Raw genomic sequence first — 20519 nt, forward strand, 5'->3', positions numbered from 1 at the left:
TAGAACAGCATTCCTATATAATTCAGCAGCTAATATTTCTAATACACTCCTCCTCTGTTTCCGTTTAGATTTCACTTCCACTGTCATAGTTGGTGTATTTTGCATGATCTTCCTCAGTTTTCGTTTCACCACCCAGCGAGCTCTGGATTTGGTTATTCTTCATGTGCCCCTCGTGAGTCTCTTCCTTAAAGCACCCTGATATTCTGTTACACTTTTGTCCGTCAACTTCTGGCTCCTATTTGTCTGGCCAAGAATGTCCATGGAATTTCCTCCAAAATGGAGATACAAGAGACTGCAGTTGTTGGAATCTGAAGCAACAAAACAATCTCCTGGAAGAATTTGGTGGATTGAGCAGCCTGTGTGGGAGCAAAGGAATTGTCATTGATACTGCTTAATCGACTGAGTTCCTCCAGCACATCGTTCTTTACTCCTTAGTTTCAATATTTTACCATCATTATTCTCTGAATGCTCCCCATCCAAATATTGGTCTTATTGCAGATGTCATTCCCTAAACCAGACTCAGTGATGCTCCCTTCCACATGGGACCAGTAATTTATTATAGACATGTTTTAGAAACTCCGGTCAGGTGGATGAAAGCTGACGAAGTGCTGGGAGGATACAATGTCCATTGGATCTGTGCATAATGACGCCATCTTAAGACTGATTTATACTTGTGCGTCAAATGTACGCCGTAGGTACTGCGTAGCGCTGTACCCTACGCCGTAGCCTAACATGCACCTCTCCCAAAATGTAACTATGCATCGCGGCGTCGCAGGCTGCAACAACTGTGATTGGTCCGTTTGGTAGCATCGCATTTCCTTCTACGCTGCAATTGCTAGCCATTAGGCGACTGAAGGGCAGGGAAGGAACTCCGGCTGCAATGCTTTCCATAAAGCTTTACAGAACTCTGAAATTATGAAGGACCCTGTGCTTGATGCCAGTTTGTAGCTAGCTGCTACAGCCTGTCGACTTCCACCTGATGCTGAAACTCGAAATGGTGATTGCCAGTCTCTGAGTATACTGTGCATACACTGATGTGAAATAAATGGTTGGAGACGATGAACCAAATCGTCAAATCTACCTGCTGACACCGAAAATATTCGAAATTCATTTCCTTGTCCATGTCTCTCAGTGGCCAGACAAGCACAGAAAATTCACCCTCCTTCAGATTCAGTTGCCATTATTTGAAGTTTGAGTAAACTCAACACGAAGAAACTCAAGCAACACACAAAAAGGTTGCTGGTGAATGCAGCAGGCCAGGCAGCTTCTCTAGGAAGAGGTACAGTTGACATTTTAGACCGAGAACCTTCATCAGGACTGACTGAAAGAAGAGCTAGTAAGAGATTTGAAAGTGGGAGGGGGAGGGGGAGATCCAAAATGATAGGAGAAGACAGGAGGGGGAGGGATGGAGCCAAGAGCTGGACAGTTGATTGGCAAAAGGGATATGAGAGGATCATGGGACAGGAGGTCCGGGGAGAAAGACAAGGGCAGGGGATAAATCCAGAGGATGGGCAAGGGGTATATTGAGAGAGACAGAGGGAGTAAAAGGAGAGAGAGAAAAAGAATGTGTGTAGATAAATATATAACAGATGGGGTACGAGGGGGAGGTGGGGCACTAGCGGAAGTTTGAGAAGTCAATGTTCATGCCATCAGGTTGAAGGCTACCGAGACGGAATATAAGGTGTTGTTCCTCCAACCTGAGTGTGGCTTCATCTTTACAGTAGAGGAGACCATGCATAGACATATCAGAATGGGAATGGGATGTGGAATTAAAATATGTGGCCACTGGGAGATCCTGCTTTCTCTGGCGGACAGAGCGTAGGTGTTCAGCAAAGTGGTCTCCCAGTCTGTGTCGGGTCTCGCCAATATATAGAAGGCCACATCGGGAGCACCGGATGCAGTATATCACCCCAGCCGACTCACAGGTGAACTGTCGCCTCACCTGGAAGGACTGTTTGGGGCCCTGAATGGTGGTAAGGGAGGAAGTGTAAGGGCATGTGTAGCACTTGTTCCGCTTACACGGATAAGTGCCAGGAGGGAGATCAGTGGGGAGGGATGGGGGGGACGAATGGACAAGGGAGTAGTGTAGGGAGCTCAACACAGTGGCATAGAAACCCCGGCGCCAACTAGCGTTTTAGCGGTGAAATGCAGAGCGACGCAGACACAGTAACGCACAAGTATAAATGCTACAACGGCGTAGGCTACGGCGTAAGCTGTTCCGCTCAAGTATTTTTAACATTTAGGCTGGCGATGGCGTAAAACAAGCGGGATAGTGACGCCAGATGCGGGTGACGTAATATTTTGCGTGGTGACGCAGGCAGCCGGTTAACTGGGGCGAGTGTCCGTACGTGTACGTGCGCTGACGAAACCGTGCGTGCTGACGTGTCTGGCGACGTTCCGGGCATGCCCAAACAGCCCTGGAGGTAAACAATAACCCGGCGGCGGCGGAGAGGCGGCGGCACCGCGGGGATGGCGGCCCAGAGTCTGTTCTCGCTGCGGGTCAGCGTGCACTCGGACCAGGGTGGCAGGAAGTACATGGAGGACGTGACCCAGGTGGTGATCGAGCCCGAACCCGAGCCCGGGGAAGCCGAGAGTGGCGAGGAGGAAGACGGCGGGGTGCAGGGCCCGCGACACCGGCGCCGGCCCGGAGTAGCCTTTTTCGCCGTGTTTGACGGTCACGGCGGGCGAGAAGCGGCGGTGTTTGCTCGCGACAACCTCTGGAAGTGCATCAAAAAGCAGCGCGGCTTCTTGTCCGAGGATCCCGAGGAGTTCCGTGCGGCCATCCGCAAGGGCTTCATCGCCTGTCACTACGCTATGTGGAAGAAGCTCCGTAAGTTCCAGAGCCGGGGAAGGGAACCGGCGGCCCAGGCCGCGTTCGGTTATAGTTTAATCTGTATCAAACGGCCTCGGCCCCTGTAACGATGGCTTCGAACTCACCCCAGCCTCTTCATCGGCCCCGATGAAGTTTGGAGCAGGCCTGGGGTTTGAGTTATTTATTGACGGGCGGAGTGGGGTAGTGGTGGACGGGAGCTGGGAGTGGGGGGGGGTATTGTAAATTAAAACCGATCGGAAGTTCTACTCGTTTCGGGGATGTTTCTTGACGTTTGTCTTCAACGCTGTTCAGTGGCGTCCGTGTTATGTCTTTAGAATTAACAGCATTCAGCCGGCAACCGTGATCAGGGGGCTCAAGGTTTTTAATTCTCCCGCTCATGCCTTGCTCGGGTGTCCATCGCACCTATTTTCTGACTATGATTCGCTGGCAGGCAGGTCTCGCCATTCAAATGTGGCGGTTGATTTTGAAGGCGCCAAAGCTTTCAAAACGGCGGTGAAATCAACTTGACCTTCACGATTAGATTTAAATTAAAGTACAACAGTTTTCAGTGTTATCGTTTAATCATATGATTAAAGATTTAAAAATTGGGAATTATTCGTAATCTGTTGTTAGACGGAGTCGCATCTGATAGATACTAGAATTAATTAAAGTTAATGGGGTTAAGGTACGAGAGCGCAGTTTCAAATCATTGAGGTTGTGGCAGGGTGGCTCGTTTGGAAGTATAATAGTGTTGAGGTGTTGGAGGGGTCATTTCTGGTCTGAGATACTCGTGATGGATATTAACCACTGACCAGGGCCCCTCAGTAGGGTACACATCTGATCGAACGTTGATGCACCTTCAAAACCGTTCGCGCAGTGGGCGTGGACGTGTCAACGAGACTGACAGTCCTTTTGACCAATGAACCGGCTTGCCGTTGGAAGGGTGGTGGCCTGAATTGTCCAATGGGGCCGCGCGCGGTGACGTAATGGCGCGAGCATGTGAGATGCCGCTGCTAGGCGACGGCGAGTTGCAACAGTTGGGGAAATCCTTGCCCTGGGACTGACATTCGTGGAGTGGGAATGGGCGAAGCTATTTAGAGGTCCAGGATCGCCTTGATGGACAGGGAAGTGAAGAAACATATTCTGTCTGGGGAATTGCGAAAGCTGTCGATAGGGTGACTTAAGAATGACTTGTATCCCTGGTGGAAAAAAAATTACTCACGAGCAAGGTTGAAATCTCCAGAGAGTAGTTGGTGAGGGGGATGGAAATCAGCTACATACTTTTAAGGTACTTGGCTGAACATTTGAAGGACCTGGAACCAGAATTAGTCCATCGATTTTGCACATGGCTGATTTATTTTCTCTCTCATCCTCATTCCCCTGCCTTCATCCCGTAATCTTTTGATGCCCACACTATTTAACTACCTATCAGCCTCTGCTTTAGATATATACAAAACTCAGGCGTTTGTGGTAACTAATACCATCTTCTGCCTAAAGAAATTCTTCATTATCTCTGTTCTAAAGGAGCATTCTTCTATTCCAAGGCTGTGCCCTCTGGTCCTAAATACTCACGTTGGATACATCCTCTTCATGTCCACTCTATTCAGGCTTTTCAATATTTGGTAGGTTTCAATGAGATACCGCCTTTATTTTTTTTAAAACTCCAGCAAATACAGGCCCAGAGCAGTCAAACGCTCCTCATACGTTTGTAGGATAATTTCTGTGAACCTCTGGACATCTCCAATACTCATACACAGTCAGGTCCCACAGACTCCTAAACTCCCCCACTATAGGAAACATCCTCTCCACATCACTCTGTCCAGGCCTTTCAATATTTGATATTTTTCATGAGATTCCCCCCTTATTCTTCTACACGCCAGTGAATAAAGGGCCCAAAGCCATCAAATGCTCAGCATATGTTAACCCTTTTATTCCTGGAATAATATTCATAAACCTCATTTGGACCCTCTCTAATGTTAGCACATCTTTTCTTAGATATGGGGTTCAAAACTGCTCATAGTATACCCGACTGTGGTCTGATCAAACCTCAGCTGACAGATGCTGCCTGATTTTCATGTAACATTCTGTATTCCAGCTTTATTTACTAAACTGAATATAAATTCCCTGTGGGGCAGCAGTTCAAAGTATGCATGTCACCATATACTACCTTCAGATTTGCTTCCTTGCAGGCATTCACAAGAAAATAGAGTACAATGGACTGAAAAACTGTACATAAACAACAACTGACAATGTGCTAAAGAAGAGAAACTGTGCAAACAATTTAAAAGAAAAAGAAATAATACTGAGTCCTTGAAAGTGAATCCATAGGTTGTGGAATCAGATCAGCGTTGAGGTGGGTGATGTTGTCCACACCGATTCAGGAGCCTGATTTTTGTTCCTGAACTGCCCCAGGCTTCTGTACCCCCTGCCTGATGGCAGCAGAAAGAGGAGAACGTGGCGAGGATGATGAGGGTCCTTTCTTGTGGCAGCACTGCTTACATACATAGTCACTGAAAGGGAGGGTTTTGCCTCTGATGGACTGGGCTGTAGACTTTAACGTTTCTAGGTCTTGGTGTTTCCATACTAGGCTGCGATCCAACCAGTCAAGATATTCCATAAACATGAGAAAGTCCACAGATGCTGGAAATCCAGAGCTGGAGGAACTCAGCAGGTCAGGCAGCAGCTATTGGAAATGAATAAATGGTCAACGTTTCGGGCTGGAAGGGAAGGGGGAAGACGGCAGAAAATGTTGGGGTGGGGGTGACGGAAGCTAGCTGGAAGGTGATAGAGGAAGCCAGATAGGTGGGGAATGTAAAGGGCTGGAGAGGAAAGGAATCTTAGGAGAGGATAGTGGACCATAGGAGAAAGGGAAAGAGGAGGAAGTGATAGGCACTCGAGAAGAGGTAAAGGGCCAGATTGGGGAAGAGGGGAGGGGGAGGGAAAAATTATTTTTACTGGAAGGAGAAATTGATATTCATACCATCAGGTTTACACTACCAAAATAGAATATGAGATGATCTACCTCTATAGAGATCAAGGCTTCTGGGTGATAAGGTAGTATAAAATACCATTCTGGGTTTTGTAACATGCTACTACTGTACTTCGGGTAGTTAGGGTGGGGATATGTCTACCAAAGACGGAGTAAAGTGTTTCTTCCCACCACTAGCTGCAGGTCACCCTTGGGCACCTGCTTAGCCCCAGTCAGGGCCATGTGACGCCATGGGAGCAGCTGGTGTACAGTGGCATGCAAAAGTTTGGGCACCCCGGTCAAAATTTCTGTTACTGTGAATAGTTAAGTAAGTAGAAGATGAACTGATCTCCAAAAGTCATAAAGTTAAAGATGAAACATTATTTTCAACATTTTAAGCAAGATTAGTGTATTATTTTTGTTTTGTACAATTTTAGAGTGGAATAAAGGAAAGGAGCACCATGCAAAAGTTTGGGCACCCCAAGAGATTTGAGCTCTCAGATAACTTTTACCAAGGTCTCAGACCTGATATAGCTTGTTAGGGCTACGGCTTGTTCACAGTCATCATTAGGAAAGGCCAGGTGATGCAAATTTCAAAGCTTTATAAATACCCTGACTCCTCAAACCATGTCCCAACAATCAGCCGTCATGAGCTCCTCTAAGTAGCTGCCTAGCACTCTGAAAATTAAAATAACTGATGCCCACAAAGCAGGAGAAGGCTATAAGAAGATAACAAAGCGTTTTCAGGTAGCTGTTTCCTCAGTTTGTAATGTAATTAAGAAATGGCAGTTAACAGGAACGGTGGAGGGTAAGCTGAGGTCTGGAAGACCAAGAAAACTTTCCGAGAGAACTGCTTGTAGGATTGCTAGAAAGGTAAATCAGAACCCTCATTTGACTGCAAAAGACCTTCAGGAAGATTTAGCAGATGCTGGAGTGGTGGTGCACTGTTCTACGTGCAGCGACACCTGCACAAATATGACCTTCATGGAAGAGTCATCAGAAGAAAACCTTTCCTGTGTCCTCACCTCAAAATTCAGCGTCAGAAGTTTGCAAAGGAACATCTAAACAAGCCTGATGCATTTTGGAAACAAGTCCTATGGACTGATGAAGTTAAAATAGAACTTAGCAGGTCGGGCAGCATCAGTCAGAAACAATGAGTCGACGTTTCAGGCTGGAACCCTTCGTCAGGACTGAAGAATGAAAGATGGGGAAGGATTTGAAGAATGCTTGTAGCGTCAGTTGAAAGACCAGTAATTTGAAAGACAGAGGGGTGGGGGAGGGGAAGCATTGACGTCATAGCCCTGAAAACAATGGGTAGTAGAAGAAGGAGGCGGAACCATGAGGGAGCTGGGAGAGGGGGTAGAGTGAAATAGGGATAGAGGAAGGGAGGGGGAGAGAATTACCTCATATACCGTCTAGGTAGTCTCCAGCCCCTTGGTATGAACATAGAATTCTCCAACTTCCGGTAATTCCCCCCCCCTCCCTTCCTCTATCCCTATTTCACTCTACCCCCTCCCCCAGCTCCCTCATGGTTCCGCCTCCTTTTTCTACTACCCATTGTTTTCAGGGCTATGACATCAATGCTTCCCCTCCCCCACCCCTCTGTCTTTCAAATTACTGGTCTTTCAACTGACGCTACAAGGATTCTTCAAATCCTTCCCCATCTTTCCTTCTTCAGTCCTGATGAAGGGTTCCGGCCTGAAACGTTGACTCATCGTTTCTGACTGATGCTGCCCGACCTGCTGAGCTCATCCAGCATACTGAAAGTGTTGCTTTGATCTTTTACAGCATCTGCAGATTATTTTGTGTTTAAAATAGAACTCTTTGGCCGTAATGAGCAAAGGTATGTTTGAAGAAAAAAGGGTGCAGAATTTCATGAAAAGAACATCTTTCCAACTGTTAAGCACGGGGGTGGATCTATCATGCTTTGGGCTTGTGTTGCAGCCGGTGGCACAGGGAACATTTCACTGGTAGAAGGAAGAATGAATTCAATTAAATACCAGCAAATTCTGGAAGCAAACATCACACCGTCTGTAAAAAAAAAAGCCAAAGATGGAAAGAGGATGGCTTCTACAACAGGATAATGATCCTAAACACACCTCAAAATCCACAATGGACTACCTCAAGAGGCGCAAGCTGAAGGTTTTGCCATGGCCCTCACAGTCCCTGACCTAAACATCATCGAGAATCTGTGGACAGACATCAAAAGAGCAGTGCATGCAAGACGGCCCAAGAATCTCACAGAACTAGAAGTCTTTTGCAAGGCAGAATGGGCGAAAATCCCCCAAACAAGAATTGAAAGACTCTCAGCTGGCTACAGAAAGCGTTTGCAAGCTGTAATACTTGCCAAACGGCGTGTTACTAAGTACTGACCATGCAGAGTGCCCAAACTTTTGCTTTGGACCCTTTTCCTTTTTTATTTTGAAACTGTAAAAGATGGAAATTAAAAAGTAATCTTGCTTAAAATATCAAAGAAACGTGTCATCTTTAACTTTATGCCTTTTAGAAATCAGGTCATCTTTTACTCGCTTAGCTATTCACAGTAACAGAAATTTTGACCGGCGTGCCCAAACTTTTGAATGCCAATGTATATCACAAGTCCTGGTTATACAACCACTGATGCCAGGCAGACAATCTCTGAAGAGTATTGATAATGGCTGGGGTTACCCATCTTGTAAAGACACTGTCCAAAAGGAGGCAATGGCAAACCACTTCTGTCGAAAAAAAATTTGCCGAGAACAATCATGGTCATGGAAGACACGGCATACGACTTGGCACATAATGATCATGATGACTACTGTTCTTGCCCCTTCATTTTGTATCTAAGGGAGAGTAGAGAAAGGTAAAAGAGGTTTTCAGAACTGGGGTAAGATCTTGAGGACACTCCAACCTTGCCTGAGGTGGGGTCCAGGATTTAGACCCAACCATGTTGAAGGAATGTTAATGCTTGCTGTCTGTGTTACCATTGGCAATGAAAGATTGTGGGTAGAGCTATTGCTGTGAATTTCGTACATGAGCTGGATGAATGTTTAGGGTAGTTGCTAAGGTGTCCAGTCGAGTGGGCCACCTGTTCAAGCTGGTGTCTAGCATCTTGTTCCTGCAATCAGGAGGCAAGTGAAAATTTGCCTGAGTATTCCTGGAAGTGTGGAATTTTAGTGGGTGTAGCACCGGAGAAGATTGAGAACGGGAGAGGTCTACAGAATAGCGTGGACTGAGGGTTATGAGCAGAAGTTGTTTCCACAGAAAGGAAGCAGCCATGGACTTGAGGTGATTGCAGAATTATTAATCTTGCACTCAATGTCAGTAAGACTAAGGAAGTTGTGAGAACACAAACCAGCCTCAGTGAGCAGCTTCAAGATCTAAAATGGGCACAATATATTCATGAAAAAGGCATCCTACCGATTGTATTTCATTAAGAGTTTGAGGAGATTTGGTACAGCACAGAAACTGACCTTTTGGCCCATCTAGTCTATGCTGAACTGTTATTCTGCCTAGTCTCATCAACCTGCACCCAGACCATAGCCCTCCGTACCTCTCCTGTCCATGTACTTATCCCATAGCCTCTTTTAAATGTTGAAATAGAACCCACATCGAGAATCCATCACTTCCTCTAGGAACTCATTCCACATGTCACCAAATTTCCACATATGTACCGTGAAGGGCATCACCGTCTGCTATGGAAGATCCACTGCACAGGGTCAGAAAAAGCTGCAGAGGGTTGTAAATTCAGCCAGCTTTGACATGGGCACTTGCCACTCCACCATCGCTGGCACCTTCAAAAGGCGATGTCTCAAGAAGCCAGCATCCATCACCATCCACACAGCTTCCCCGCTGCCGTCAGATTTCTGAACACCAGCTCACCAGTTTGCTGTCTTTTTGCATGACTTGTTTATATTTTTACATTTCTTGTTGTAACTTTAATACTGGTTCAAGGCAACACATCTGTCAGTGATAATAATCCTGATTCTGATTAGCAGATTGGAGATGGGTATCAGTAGCTAGCAGGTGGACTTGACCAAGAGAGAGATTCAGGTGGGGGGAGGTAGGAATGGGCCTGGTTTCTCAGCTGTGTAGTGATCATCTGGACTGGAGTACAACATTTTCCTGAAACAATAAGGTATGAAGATTTGTAACCACAGCAGGTCCATGGTCCTACTAAAATCCAGTTGTCCCAGAGCATGGATGAACGAGAAACCGGGTATTGGATCGATACAGTATCAGTGGGTACTGGTCTGTCACGGTATAAAATCAGGATACAGCACCGTAAACACAAAATAATCTGCAGATGCTGTGATCAAAGCAACACTTTCAGTACGCTGGATGAACTCAGCAGGTCGGGCAGCATCAGTCAGAAACGATGAGTCGACATTTCGGGCCGGAACCCTTCGTCAGGACTGAAGAATGAAAGATGGGGAAGGATTTGAAGAATGCTTGTAGCTTCAGTTGAAAGACCAGTAATTTGAAAGACAAAGGGGTGGGGGAGGGGAAGCATTGACATCACAGCCCTGAAAACAATGGGAAGTAGAAGAAGGAGGTGGAACCATGAGGGAGCTGGGGGAGGGGGTAGAGTGAAATAGGGATAGAGGAAGGGAGGGGGAGGGAATTACCGGAAGTTGGAGATTCTATGTTCATACCAAGGGGCTGGAGACTACCTAGACGGTATATGAGGTGTTGCTCCTCCGACCTGAGTTTAGCCTCATCATGGCAGTAGAGGAGGCCATGTATGGACATATCTGAATGGGAGTGGGAAGCAGAGTTGAAGTGGGTGGCAACCGGGAGATCCTGTCTGTTTTGGTGGACGGAGTGGAGGCGCTCAACGAAGCGGTCCCCCAATCTGCGTCGGGTTTCACCGATGTAGAGGAGGCCGCACAGGGAGCACCGGATGCAATAGGTGACCCCAACAGACTCACAAATGAAGTGTTGCCTCACCTGGAAGGACTGTTTGGGGCCCTGAATGGTGGCAAGAGAGGAGGTGTAGGGACAGGTGTAGCACTTACGCTTACAGGGATAAGTGCCGGGTGGGAGATCAGTGGGGATGGACGTGTGGACCAGGGAGTCGCAAGGGAACGATTCCTGCGGAAAGCGGAGAGGGGTGGAGAGGGAAAGATGTGCTTAGTGGTGGGATCCTGTTGAAGGTGGTGGAAGTTGCGGAGGATAATGTGTTGGATCTGGAGGCTAGTGGGGTGGTAGGTAAGGTCAAGGGGAACTCTGTCCCTGTTGTGGTGGCGGGAGGATGGGGTGAGGGCCGAAGTGCAGGAAATGGAGGAGATGTGGGTGAGGGCATCATTGATGACGGTAGAAGGGAAACCACGATCCTTAAAGAAAGAGGACATTTGAGATGTCCTGGAACGGAAAGCCTCATCCTTGGAGCAGATGTGGCGGAGGCAGAGGAACTGGGAATAGGGAATGGCATTTTTGCATGTGGCGGGGTGGGAAGAGGTATAGTCGAGGTAGTTATGAGAGTCAATGGGCTTGTAGAAGATGTCAATGGACTGTCTGTCTCCAGAGATGGAGACCAAGACATCGAGAGAAGTGTCCGAGATAGACCAAGTGAATTTGAGGGCTGGGTGGGTATGGTACCGGTGGGGACGGGTCTGTCACTGTATAACACTGGGGTATGGTACCGGTGGGGACGGGTCTGTCACTGTGTAACACCGGGGTATTGGTCTGTCAGTGCATAACACCGGGGTATGGTACTGTTGGGGATGGGTCTGTCCGTGTACAACACCGGGGTATGGTACCGGTGGGGATGGGTCTCACTGTATAACACCGGGGTACGGTACCGGTGGGGATGGGTCTGTCACTGTACAACACCAGGGTACGGGTCTGTCAGTGTATAACACCGGGGTACGGTACCATTGGGGATGGGTCTGTCCGTGTACAACACCGGGGTATGGTACCGGTGGGGATGGGTCTCATTGTATAACACCGGGGTACGGTACCGGTGGGCATGGGTCTGTCCATGTATAACACCGGGGTACGGTACCGGTGGGGATGGGTCTCACTGTATAACACTGGGGTACGGTACCGGTGGGGATGGGTCTGTCACTGTATAACACCGGGGTACGGTACCGGTGGGGATGGGTCTGTCACTGTTTAACACCGGGGTACGGTACCGGTAGGAACGGGTCTCACTGTATAACACCGGGGTACAGTGCCAGTGGGGACGGATCCGTCACTGCATAACACTGGGGTACGGCACCAGTGGGGACGGGTTTGTCACTGTATAACACCGGGGTACAGTACTGGTTGGGGATGGGTGTGTCACTATTTAACACAGGGTACAGTACCTGTGGGGATAGGAAGTCACTGTATTACACCGGGCTATGGTACCGGTGGGGACGTGTCTCTGTCACTGTCGGACACCGGGGTACGGTACCGGGTCTGTCACTGTGTAACACTGGGGCACTATACATACCACTGTTATGAGATTCTCCATGCAGGTCTGGGTTAATGCTCACCCTGTCTGTCTCTCCCTTCCCGTTCTCAGCACTGTCTGAGTGGGCTACTGAGCAATTGTAGAGTCACGGGATTCCATGTTGGTTCTGAGGAGTAATGTAATCCCAACGATCTCGGCAGGATGTGTGAGCCGGGAGGTTCCTGTCATCTGTCATGCACCAGTCATCGCACTACTTTTGCGATTTTTTTTTTGGGGCAGACATCCTGAAACCATCCCAGCTATCCTCAGGCAGGCAACCGAGGCACGGTCTCCGTGGAGATGTGTGTTAGCCTGATCCCATGGAGAATAGTGATGGGACTGTGCAGACAATCTGTTTTTTAGGCTCATTAGTTATACAGTTGCAAGAAAAGTTGGTGAACCATTTGCAATTATTTGCAGAAAGCCTGGGTTCACAAACTTTTTCTTGCAACTGTACATTATCACAGGATACTGGGAGAGTTGCCACCTCCAGAGAGTGAATCTGGAATGGTTTCCTTCCACTGGAGATGACAGGGCTACCCCAGCATTGTGTCAGAATGGCTTTCTGTGCTATCTCTTCTGGAACTGACCTGGGAGGAGAGATGGGAGAGATATGCACCTCTGGAGCTGTAGGCTTGCCTGTGGTGCTGTTGTCCACGGCCTCAGCCTGCCCTGGAGCTGGAGCTGTAACAGTAGGCTCTCCTCCATGAAAGGTGTTGGGGAGTGTGGGCAGGCACTGTGTGGACTTGTGGTTCCAGTGTGTGTGTGTGTCTTTCTCTCTCTGTCCATCTCTCCCTCTTCCTCTCCCCCCACCCCCAGCTCTCTCCTCTCATTCTGTCCTTCTGTCTCACAAACACACACTCTTCCCCCTCTCATAAGTTGTGTGGAAAGACCCACTTCTCTGCTATCTGGGAACCTACACACTCACACATTTTTGTGTCTCTGTTGCTCTCTCTCTCTTACACAGCAGACTGTGTGTCTTTCTGTTTGTCTCACTCACTCATGGGGATGCGGACGGTTGGGACCTCACAGCTTGTCTGTCTGGACCAGCAGCAGGAATTCAGCCCCTCATCACTCTCTGTCTTTCCCCTTGCAGCTGACTGGCCAAAGACCCTGACCGGTCTGCCCAGCACCTCAGGCACCACCGCCAGCGTTGTCATCATCTGCCGGGACAAGATGTACGTAGCACACGTGGGTGACTCTGGTGTAGTGCTGGGGGCACAGGACAGCCCAGCCCTGGGTCAGGGCCAGAGTGAGGGCACCGTCCAGGCCCTGGAGGTGACACAGGATCACAAGCCTGAACTTCCCAAGGAGAAGGAGAGGATTGAGGGGCTTGGCGGCAGGTAACTGGGCTGAGGGCATCACTGGGCAGATTGCTGAGGGTGGAGGGAATTTAACCGTAGGTGGGCTGGGGGTTGGGCTTACACAAACTCTCCCATCCACCAGTACTGTCTGTCCCCCTACCCCTAAATCTCTCCACACCTGCCCCCTCTCCCCTCCTTTCTCCCTAAAATTTCCCTGCCTCCTCCCCACCATCTCTCTCTCCCCCCCTCCCTCCAAGTCCGTGTGCAGTCTTTGTTTAATGCCGGCCCATCCCCTCCGCAGTGTCATTAACAAGTCGGGAGTGAATCGTGTGGTGTGGAAGAGGCCCCGACTCACCCACAACGGCCCTGTGCGGAGGAGCACCATTATTGACCAGATCCCCTTCCTCGCAGTGGCCCGGGCACTGGGTAAGTTACTGGGTGCAGTCCTCCTGGAGGAGACCGAGGGGCGGGATGGGGAGGGTCATTTGCTTGGCAGTTTTTACAGCCTCCTTCCCTTCTCTCCAAAGCCACTGTTGCTTGCCGGTAACCTGACTCTGGGGTCACAGAGTCAGAGTGTGGAAGCAGGTCCTTGGCCCTACATGGCTCTGTTGTACTTCGCCACACTGTACCCATCTGGTACACTCCAGATCTCCCAGTCCACCTCGTCGTGTCTCTTACTCTTTGCCTACCTGCACTGCATCTTCTCTAACTGTAACTCTGACTCTATGTTCTGTTCTCTTTCTTCTACCTCTGATGCAATTCTGTTTGCCATGATCTGTCAGGGTGGTGTGCAAATTCACTGTTTCTTGATATATGCAATGATAATAAACTGATTAGAGGCACAGATGGAATGGACAGCCAGCGATATTTTCCTAGGACAGAAATGGTTAATATGAGGGGCATAATTTAAGGTGATTGGAGGAAAGAATAGGAGGATGTTAGAGGTAGTTTTTTTAACAGAGGGGTGGGTGCATGGACTTCGAGGCAAGTGATCCCAGGTTCGACTCTGTGCTGGGTTGAGCATCGAGCTAGCAACTCGGCTTCAAGAAAAAACAGACAAAATGCTAAAGAAACAGCAAAATTGTCGCCCGATGCGCCACAAGGTGCCAGGAGGAATAATGACAGCAATAAATTAAAATAAGAAATAAATATTAAAAATTAATTGCAAAACAAAACAAAAAAAAATTTAGGAGGTATTGTATATGGGTTTATTGTCCACTCAGAAATCTGATGGCAGTGAGAAAGAAGCTGTTCCTGAAATGTTGCGTCTCTGTTTTCAGGCTCCTTGATGGTAGCAATGAGAAGAGGGCATGTCCTGGGTGGTGGGGGTCCTTAATGATGGATGCTGCCTGTTTGAGGCATCGCCTTGTGCCTGTGATGGAGCTGGTTGAGTTTGCAACATTACGCTTTTTCCAATCTGGTGCAGTTGTCCCTCCATACCAGACGGTGATGCAACCAGTTAGAATGTTCTCCAGAGTATATCTGTAGAAATTTGTCACCAAATTGATTTTATGTTTAAATACTGGTGGGCTTGGTGAAGAGCTGTGCCTGGCCAATCATTTCAGTTTCCTAGTCTGTTCCCACAGGGGACCTGTGGAGTTATGACTTCTACAGCGGTGAGTTTGTGGTCTCACCAGAACCGGACACAAGTGTTCACACCATCAACTGCCGAGACCACAGGTACATTATCCTCGGCTCTGACGGGCTGTGGAACATGATCCCCGCTCAGGATGCTGTCACCATCTGCCATGACAACGAGGACAGGAAACGATTACTGGTGAGACATCAGGCTATCCTCCCACCCTAACCATCTTCTTAACCCACCCCTACCTTTGTGGTTAGTGCTGAACGTAAGATTAATGTTAAAGGTGCATGGTAGTGTATTGGTTACTGCTCGGGGAGGTCAGAGTTCAAAGTTCAATTCCAGTTTGCAGTTTCAACTCGCTAAGGAGTTTTTTATGCTCTCCCTGTGACCATGTAATTTCCTCCAGGTGCTCTGGTTTCCTCCCACAATCCAAAGACGTACTCATGAGTAGGTTAATTGGTCGTTGTAAATTGTCGTGTGATTAGGCCAGGGTAGATAGCCGGGTTACTAAGCAGTGTGGCTCATTGGGCTGAAGGATCTGTTCTGCCTGTATCTCTAATGGTGGTCACGCTGTTGGAAGCATGCCGATATTTGCGGGCTAATCCCAGCTGGGGCCAAGGAGTAGGTTACTTTATCTCTAAATGAAGTAAAATAAATCCTTTGCTCTGTGTACCTGGCAGGAGGAGTCTGGACCGGCAAGTGCCAGGCTCCTGGTGAACCGGGCGCTGGGCCGGTGGCGACAGCGGATGCTGAGGGCCGACAATACCAGCGCCGTGGTGATCTGCATCGAGCCGCCTGCTCACGACTGCCGGCCCCTTGGCCCTGAAGAGCTGCGGCTCGAGCTGCACCGGGGACTCCCCCACCGCACCGAAGACAGCCGGACGCGGACACCGTCACCGTGTGTCTCCTCCCCACTGAAGGTACGTCCGCGGAGCGGAAGAGATCACAATTCTGTGCCATGACCCTCCCACTGTCGAAACTCCAGCACTGGGAAACTCACCCTTGTCCCACCCCTCCTCACAGGATGCCCCCTCCCAACTCCACTTCCCAGCGCTGTAAGTATATCTGGGGGGAGCAGGGATAATGAGGAAACTAACTCTCCTCTTTCCCCCCAACCCCCACCATCTGGGGAAAACCCTCGAAACCACCCCTGCTCCCTGCACCAGGGCACTTCACCTCCTCCCCATAACTGTGGCTCCACCTCAAACCCCCTGTCAGCTGAACCCACCACCCACGCCTATGTCCTGAAGAGAGGTGGAGGTCGTGTGTTGGAGGAACTTGGCAGGACAGGCAGTGTCCGTGGAGGGGAATGCGCAGTCGACCCCTCAGGTCCTGATAAAGGGCTTCAACCCACTGCCCAATCCCACCTCCCGCGGCAGTTTTACACCCTATGGGCCCTGCCTGAACACCCTCCTGTCCACCCCTTGTCCCTGCAGACCGAAGGGGAGGGGTGTGTTATGTGATGTCTGTCACCATCAAATGGCCCGGGCTTCACGTTTAGCTGGACGACAAGTCCTGAGTTAGATGTGGAGCCAGTTAGGAGGGTGGATTCAGGAGGGGAGGGGTGGGTGGGTAGGGGGAGGGGATCGGAGTAGGGTGGGGGGGGTAAGAGGGAGCAGAGTGTTCAGTGGAGGCGGGGTGGGGGGAAGAGTGTGGCACAGGCAGCTGGCTTCTGATCCCCTCCCCACCCAACACCTAGACACCGAGTGTGGTTCCTGCCTTTGCAATGCACTCTGCTCTCCCTCCCTCGCCTCGTATCTGTCCCCTCACGCCCTGGTCATACAGTCTCTTCTCACCATACCATTTCCCCCTCCTTCTGTTCCTTTCACCTTCAACCACACTTGATCCTCATCTCCCCTCCTACCCTGCCGATACTCCTCCCTCCCTCCCCACTTCTCCTCTCACCCCTACACCTCCCACCCTCCTTGCTATACCATCACCACCCCCTCTACATACCTGCCCTCCCTCTTCACCTTGCACTCCACCCCTCCACACTGTCACCCCTCCTGGTCCCAAGGGGTGGGGACAGGGATGTTCTGCTGGCTGGTGCCCGGGGTGGGGTGGCACCGGTTCGCCACGCACCCCCTCTCCCCCTCTCTAATTTTCTGTGCTCTGCCCGCAGGCCACTGGCCAGTTGTCGCCGCCCTGGTTCTGTGCTGGTTTTGTTCCTGTGTTGGCAAGGAGAGAGAGCCGGTGTGGTGGGGAGAGCCCGCCCCCTGTGGTCGCCACGACGATCGAGAATCGGGGGAGGGAGCCTGTACCGGGCTGGAGCCCTCAGGCCGGCGGCGGGGGGCTGAAGCGGACACTCGAGGAGCTGAACGGGGCGGCACCTGGCTCGGCCAAGAGACTGAAGGGGAGGGGTGGCCGCGGGTCGGTGGGGGGTGCGGCAGGAGCCACGGCTGCGGCCCCCGCCCCCACCCCTACTCGCCGACGCCATTCGGAGAAACCGGTGACCCGCAGGAGCCTGAGGGGTCAGCGCCGCCTGAGGAATGCACTTCTGCCCCAGCACAGGAAGACCATTTGTGTGTGCTGACGGTTGGAGGGAGGGACAGGGGTCAGTGGGGGGAGAGAAAGGTAAATAATTATTTTAAAGTCTGTACAGAGAATCAAAATCAAGATGATTCACGAGAGCACTGAGGCTTTGTACTGTTGATTTGTGAAGGGGCAAGACTCCCTCCAGAACTTTGTCTCCCGCCTCCGCCATTTCCCCCATCCCTCCCCTCCTGCCCCCTTCGTTCAAGCATCATCCTCCCCCCCTCGCTTTACCTCAGCTTCTCTCTTACTCCTCTTCCCACTGTCAGCTCAGTCTCTCTCACTCCTCCCTGCCTCCCTCCAACTCTCCCTTGTACCTCTACAGTCCCACGCTGTCGCATTCTCACCTACCCGCTGCCCTCTCCCTCACCTCCTTCCCACCCTCCTTTCTCTTACGATGATTAGGAATTGCCTTCATTTGGCCGCCCTCCCTGTTCCTTGTCGTCTTGAGGCTGCCCAGCTGTCGTCTCTGCTTCCCCGGCTTGGTTCAGCTCGGAGATGGGAACAGGGTTCCTCTAGTAGCTCGGCCGATGGAGTTCAGCTCCTTCCACCATTCCACCCATGTACCAGGCAGGTGGGCAGGCAGTGCCTCCTGCAGACATCGAACCAAAGCTCCTGGGCCCAGCTACCCCTCTGTGTTAGGAACCGCACCTGCCACTGACTGTGACCATTTGCCGAATTATGTGAGACAGTGTGGGATGGGTTGTGGGGAGTTGCCCTCCCGTCAACTGTTAGCCCTCATCTCACTTCCCCTCTCCCATCTGATCCTGAACCCCAGCCTTTCATTTGATGGATAATCTGTTTTAACCCCTTTCTGCTTCACTCCTGTTTTAAAAATAAACAATACTTAAGTCACAATTTTTGCAGGAAGCCAGTCATCTTTGCACAGCAAATTAAATATTTAACTCAATTGCCAGTGGGTCTTGGGGACATGAGAACTCACCATCAGGGCGGTCATTATGTACCCATGCCTTCCTTTGTGAGGCTCATCGGCTGGGACTGTCTTTAACCAGTTTGAGATTTCTTTGGTGTGCCATTCCCAGAGTTTGTCTTTTCAGGCAGAGGTTTCAATACGGCACTGTTCTGGTTTAATTAAGGGTGGGTGGGTGCGTGTGTGTAGAATTCTATGTGTGTATGTGCGTGTGTGCATGTGTGTACATGAATGTGTGCCTGCATGCTTGAGAGATGTGTGTGTGCGCACGTCTGACTGCTGCCATGTCTGTGCACACATCCCCTGTCAGTAAATGCCCAGGAACCTTGTGTGTGCATCTGGCACAGGAACCATGGTAAGCCATCTGCCGTGACTGCTATGCAGCCTGGCTGTGGGACCGCTGCCCCTTCCTGTCTGACCAATCACTGGCCAACCTGGCGCCGGAGGGTGGTGGGAGTGAGCCAAGCGGCCTCCCTGTGATCGTACTGTCCAACTGGCCGGGCTGTTGAACCCTCCTCGTCACTTGCTGCAGGCCTCCTGGGGTGACCAAGCAATCATGTTTCTGCGTGACCTGACTGATTCCCGGAACAAACCACCTCCTGTTCCTAATCCAGAGCTTATCTTCCTAATGAAGGTGCGGTGACAAAGAGGAAATGAATCTTGTGGGGTCCCTTTTTGTGCCACTTGCTGAATCCTCGTTTATCACTGAGGGAGTTTTACCCCCAACTCCTTACACTGATGGTGCTGCTACATTTACAGAGGGGAGTTTTACTAATTTTGTATTAATATATATATGTGTATAGATATATATATATATATTTGAAAGCTCTGTTTCCAAGTATTAGTCTCTCGTTATTCTACTGTTTGCTAAATAAAATGATGCCTCTCTTATCAGTACCATTGTCTGATTGTCACTGTGCTTCTCTCCATTGTTTCCAAAGCAGGACTGCCCCGTTTGAGTGGGTGTATGTGCATCTTGTTCAGCTGCAGGCTGAACGTGCCAGGGCCATCGATGTTGTGGGTGGAGGGCGGGTGTGAAGGTGCAATCACAGGCTGAGGGGATGACGACAAGCTGCGATGTCTGTCGAGGTTGTTACGCAGATTTAGGTGTTTTTTCTAGATTCATAGGGATGACTTTTTGGACAGTGGGGGGAGGGTTAAAGGTCAGGTTAAGATTTAGTGATGGGGATGAGGGGAAGTTTATAGTCTTAATTTAAGAGTCGGGCAGGAGTGGTGGTCGGTGTCCACGTCACTGCACTCTGCGGTTGAAGGCCAGCAATCCCTATGGAAGGATGTTGGGTTGGCAGGCACTGAGGATGAAAACCAGCCATCCCTATGGATGGATGTTGGGTGGGCAGGCACTGAGGATGAAAACCATTGACCCCCGTGGTCAATAAACGACGTGGGCAGTACCCCACCCCCACCCAGCTCAACAAGTCTCCACAGGTTGGCAAGTCTTGGGTTTGGAGGCCTGTGTGGGCAGGAGGCACACGAGCCAAAAATATGTGGGTTGCTGGATTAACTGGCCTATAAATTGTGAGGCAGGACAATCAAAAGGGAGCTGATGGACATGCGGGAGGAAATCGTGGACTGATGAGATTGCTTCTCGGGCTGGTATGGACCAAATGCCTATTTTGTCTTAATCGAGTTACTTACACCCAGGAGTGTGTAACAAAGGAACCCTTTGCAGATTAACTCCTCTGTCATTGATACCTCCTGCTCCCTGACCCGTATAGCTGTAGGGTGGCAGAGTGGGAAAAGCTGCTGTACTCCACTGTGTGGTGTTTGCATGTTCTCATTGTGACTGCATGGGATTTCCTCGGCTGCTCTGGTTTCCTCTCACATCCCAAAGAGGTTTGGATCAGAGGGTTAGCTGACCGCCGTAAATTGTCCCAAGTGCCTTCTCGCAAGATGCACAGTGGAGAGTGTCCCGACTGGTTGAATCATGGCCCGGTATGGAACCACCACT

At 50.0% G+C, this 20519-nt stretch overlaps 1 protein-coding gene across 1 annotated transcript; it reads left to right on the top strand.

The window, feature by feature from the left end:
* The first annotated feature begins 2206 nt into the window (after positions 1–2206).
* ppm1da (protein phosphatase, Mg2+/Mn2+ dependent, 1Da) lies at positions 2207–19438 on the top strand. Its single transcript, XM_063031781.1, has 6 exons — positions 2207–2830; positions 13295–13541; positions 13804–13928; positions 15089–15279; positions 15768–16007; positions 17210–19438. The coding sequence occupies exons 1-6, from the start codon at positions 2470–2472 to the stop codon at positions 17618–17620; spliced, it is 1575 nt and encodes a 524-aa protein (XP_062887851.1). The 5' UTR covers positions 2207–2469; the 3' UTR covers positions 17621–19438.
* Positions 19439–20519: the final 1081 nt, after the last annotated feature.

Source organism: Mobula hypostoma, chromosome 23 (assembly GCF_963921235.1).
Source record: "Mobula hypostoma chromosome 23, sMobHyp1.1, whole genome shotgun sequence".
Taxonomy (NCBI): domain Eukaryota; kingdom Metazoa; phylum Chordata; class Chondrichthyes; order Myliobatiformes; family Myliobatidae; genus Mobula; species Mobula hypostoma.

What these genes read in the sequence shown, in the direction of transcription:
- ppm1da (XM_063031781.1), top strand. Translation starts at nt 2,470, where the DNA reads ATGGCGGCCCAGAGTCTGTTCTCGCTGCGGGTCAGCGTGCACTCGGAC. An exon ending in ATTGAGGGGCTTGGCGGCAG is followed by an intron (nt 13,542 to 13,803) that starts GTAACTGGGCTG and finishes TCCCCTCCGCAG; the next exon opens with TGTCATTAACAAGTCGGGAG. An exon ending in GTGTCTCCTCCCCACTGAAG is followed by an intron (nt 16,008 to 17,209) that starts GTACGTCCGCGG and finishes CTCTGCCCGCAG; the next exon opens with GCCACTGGCCAGTTGTCGCC.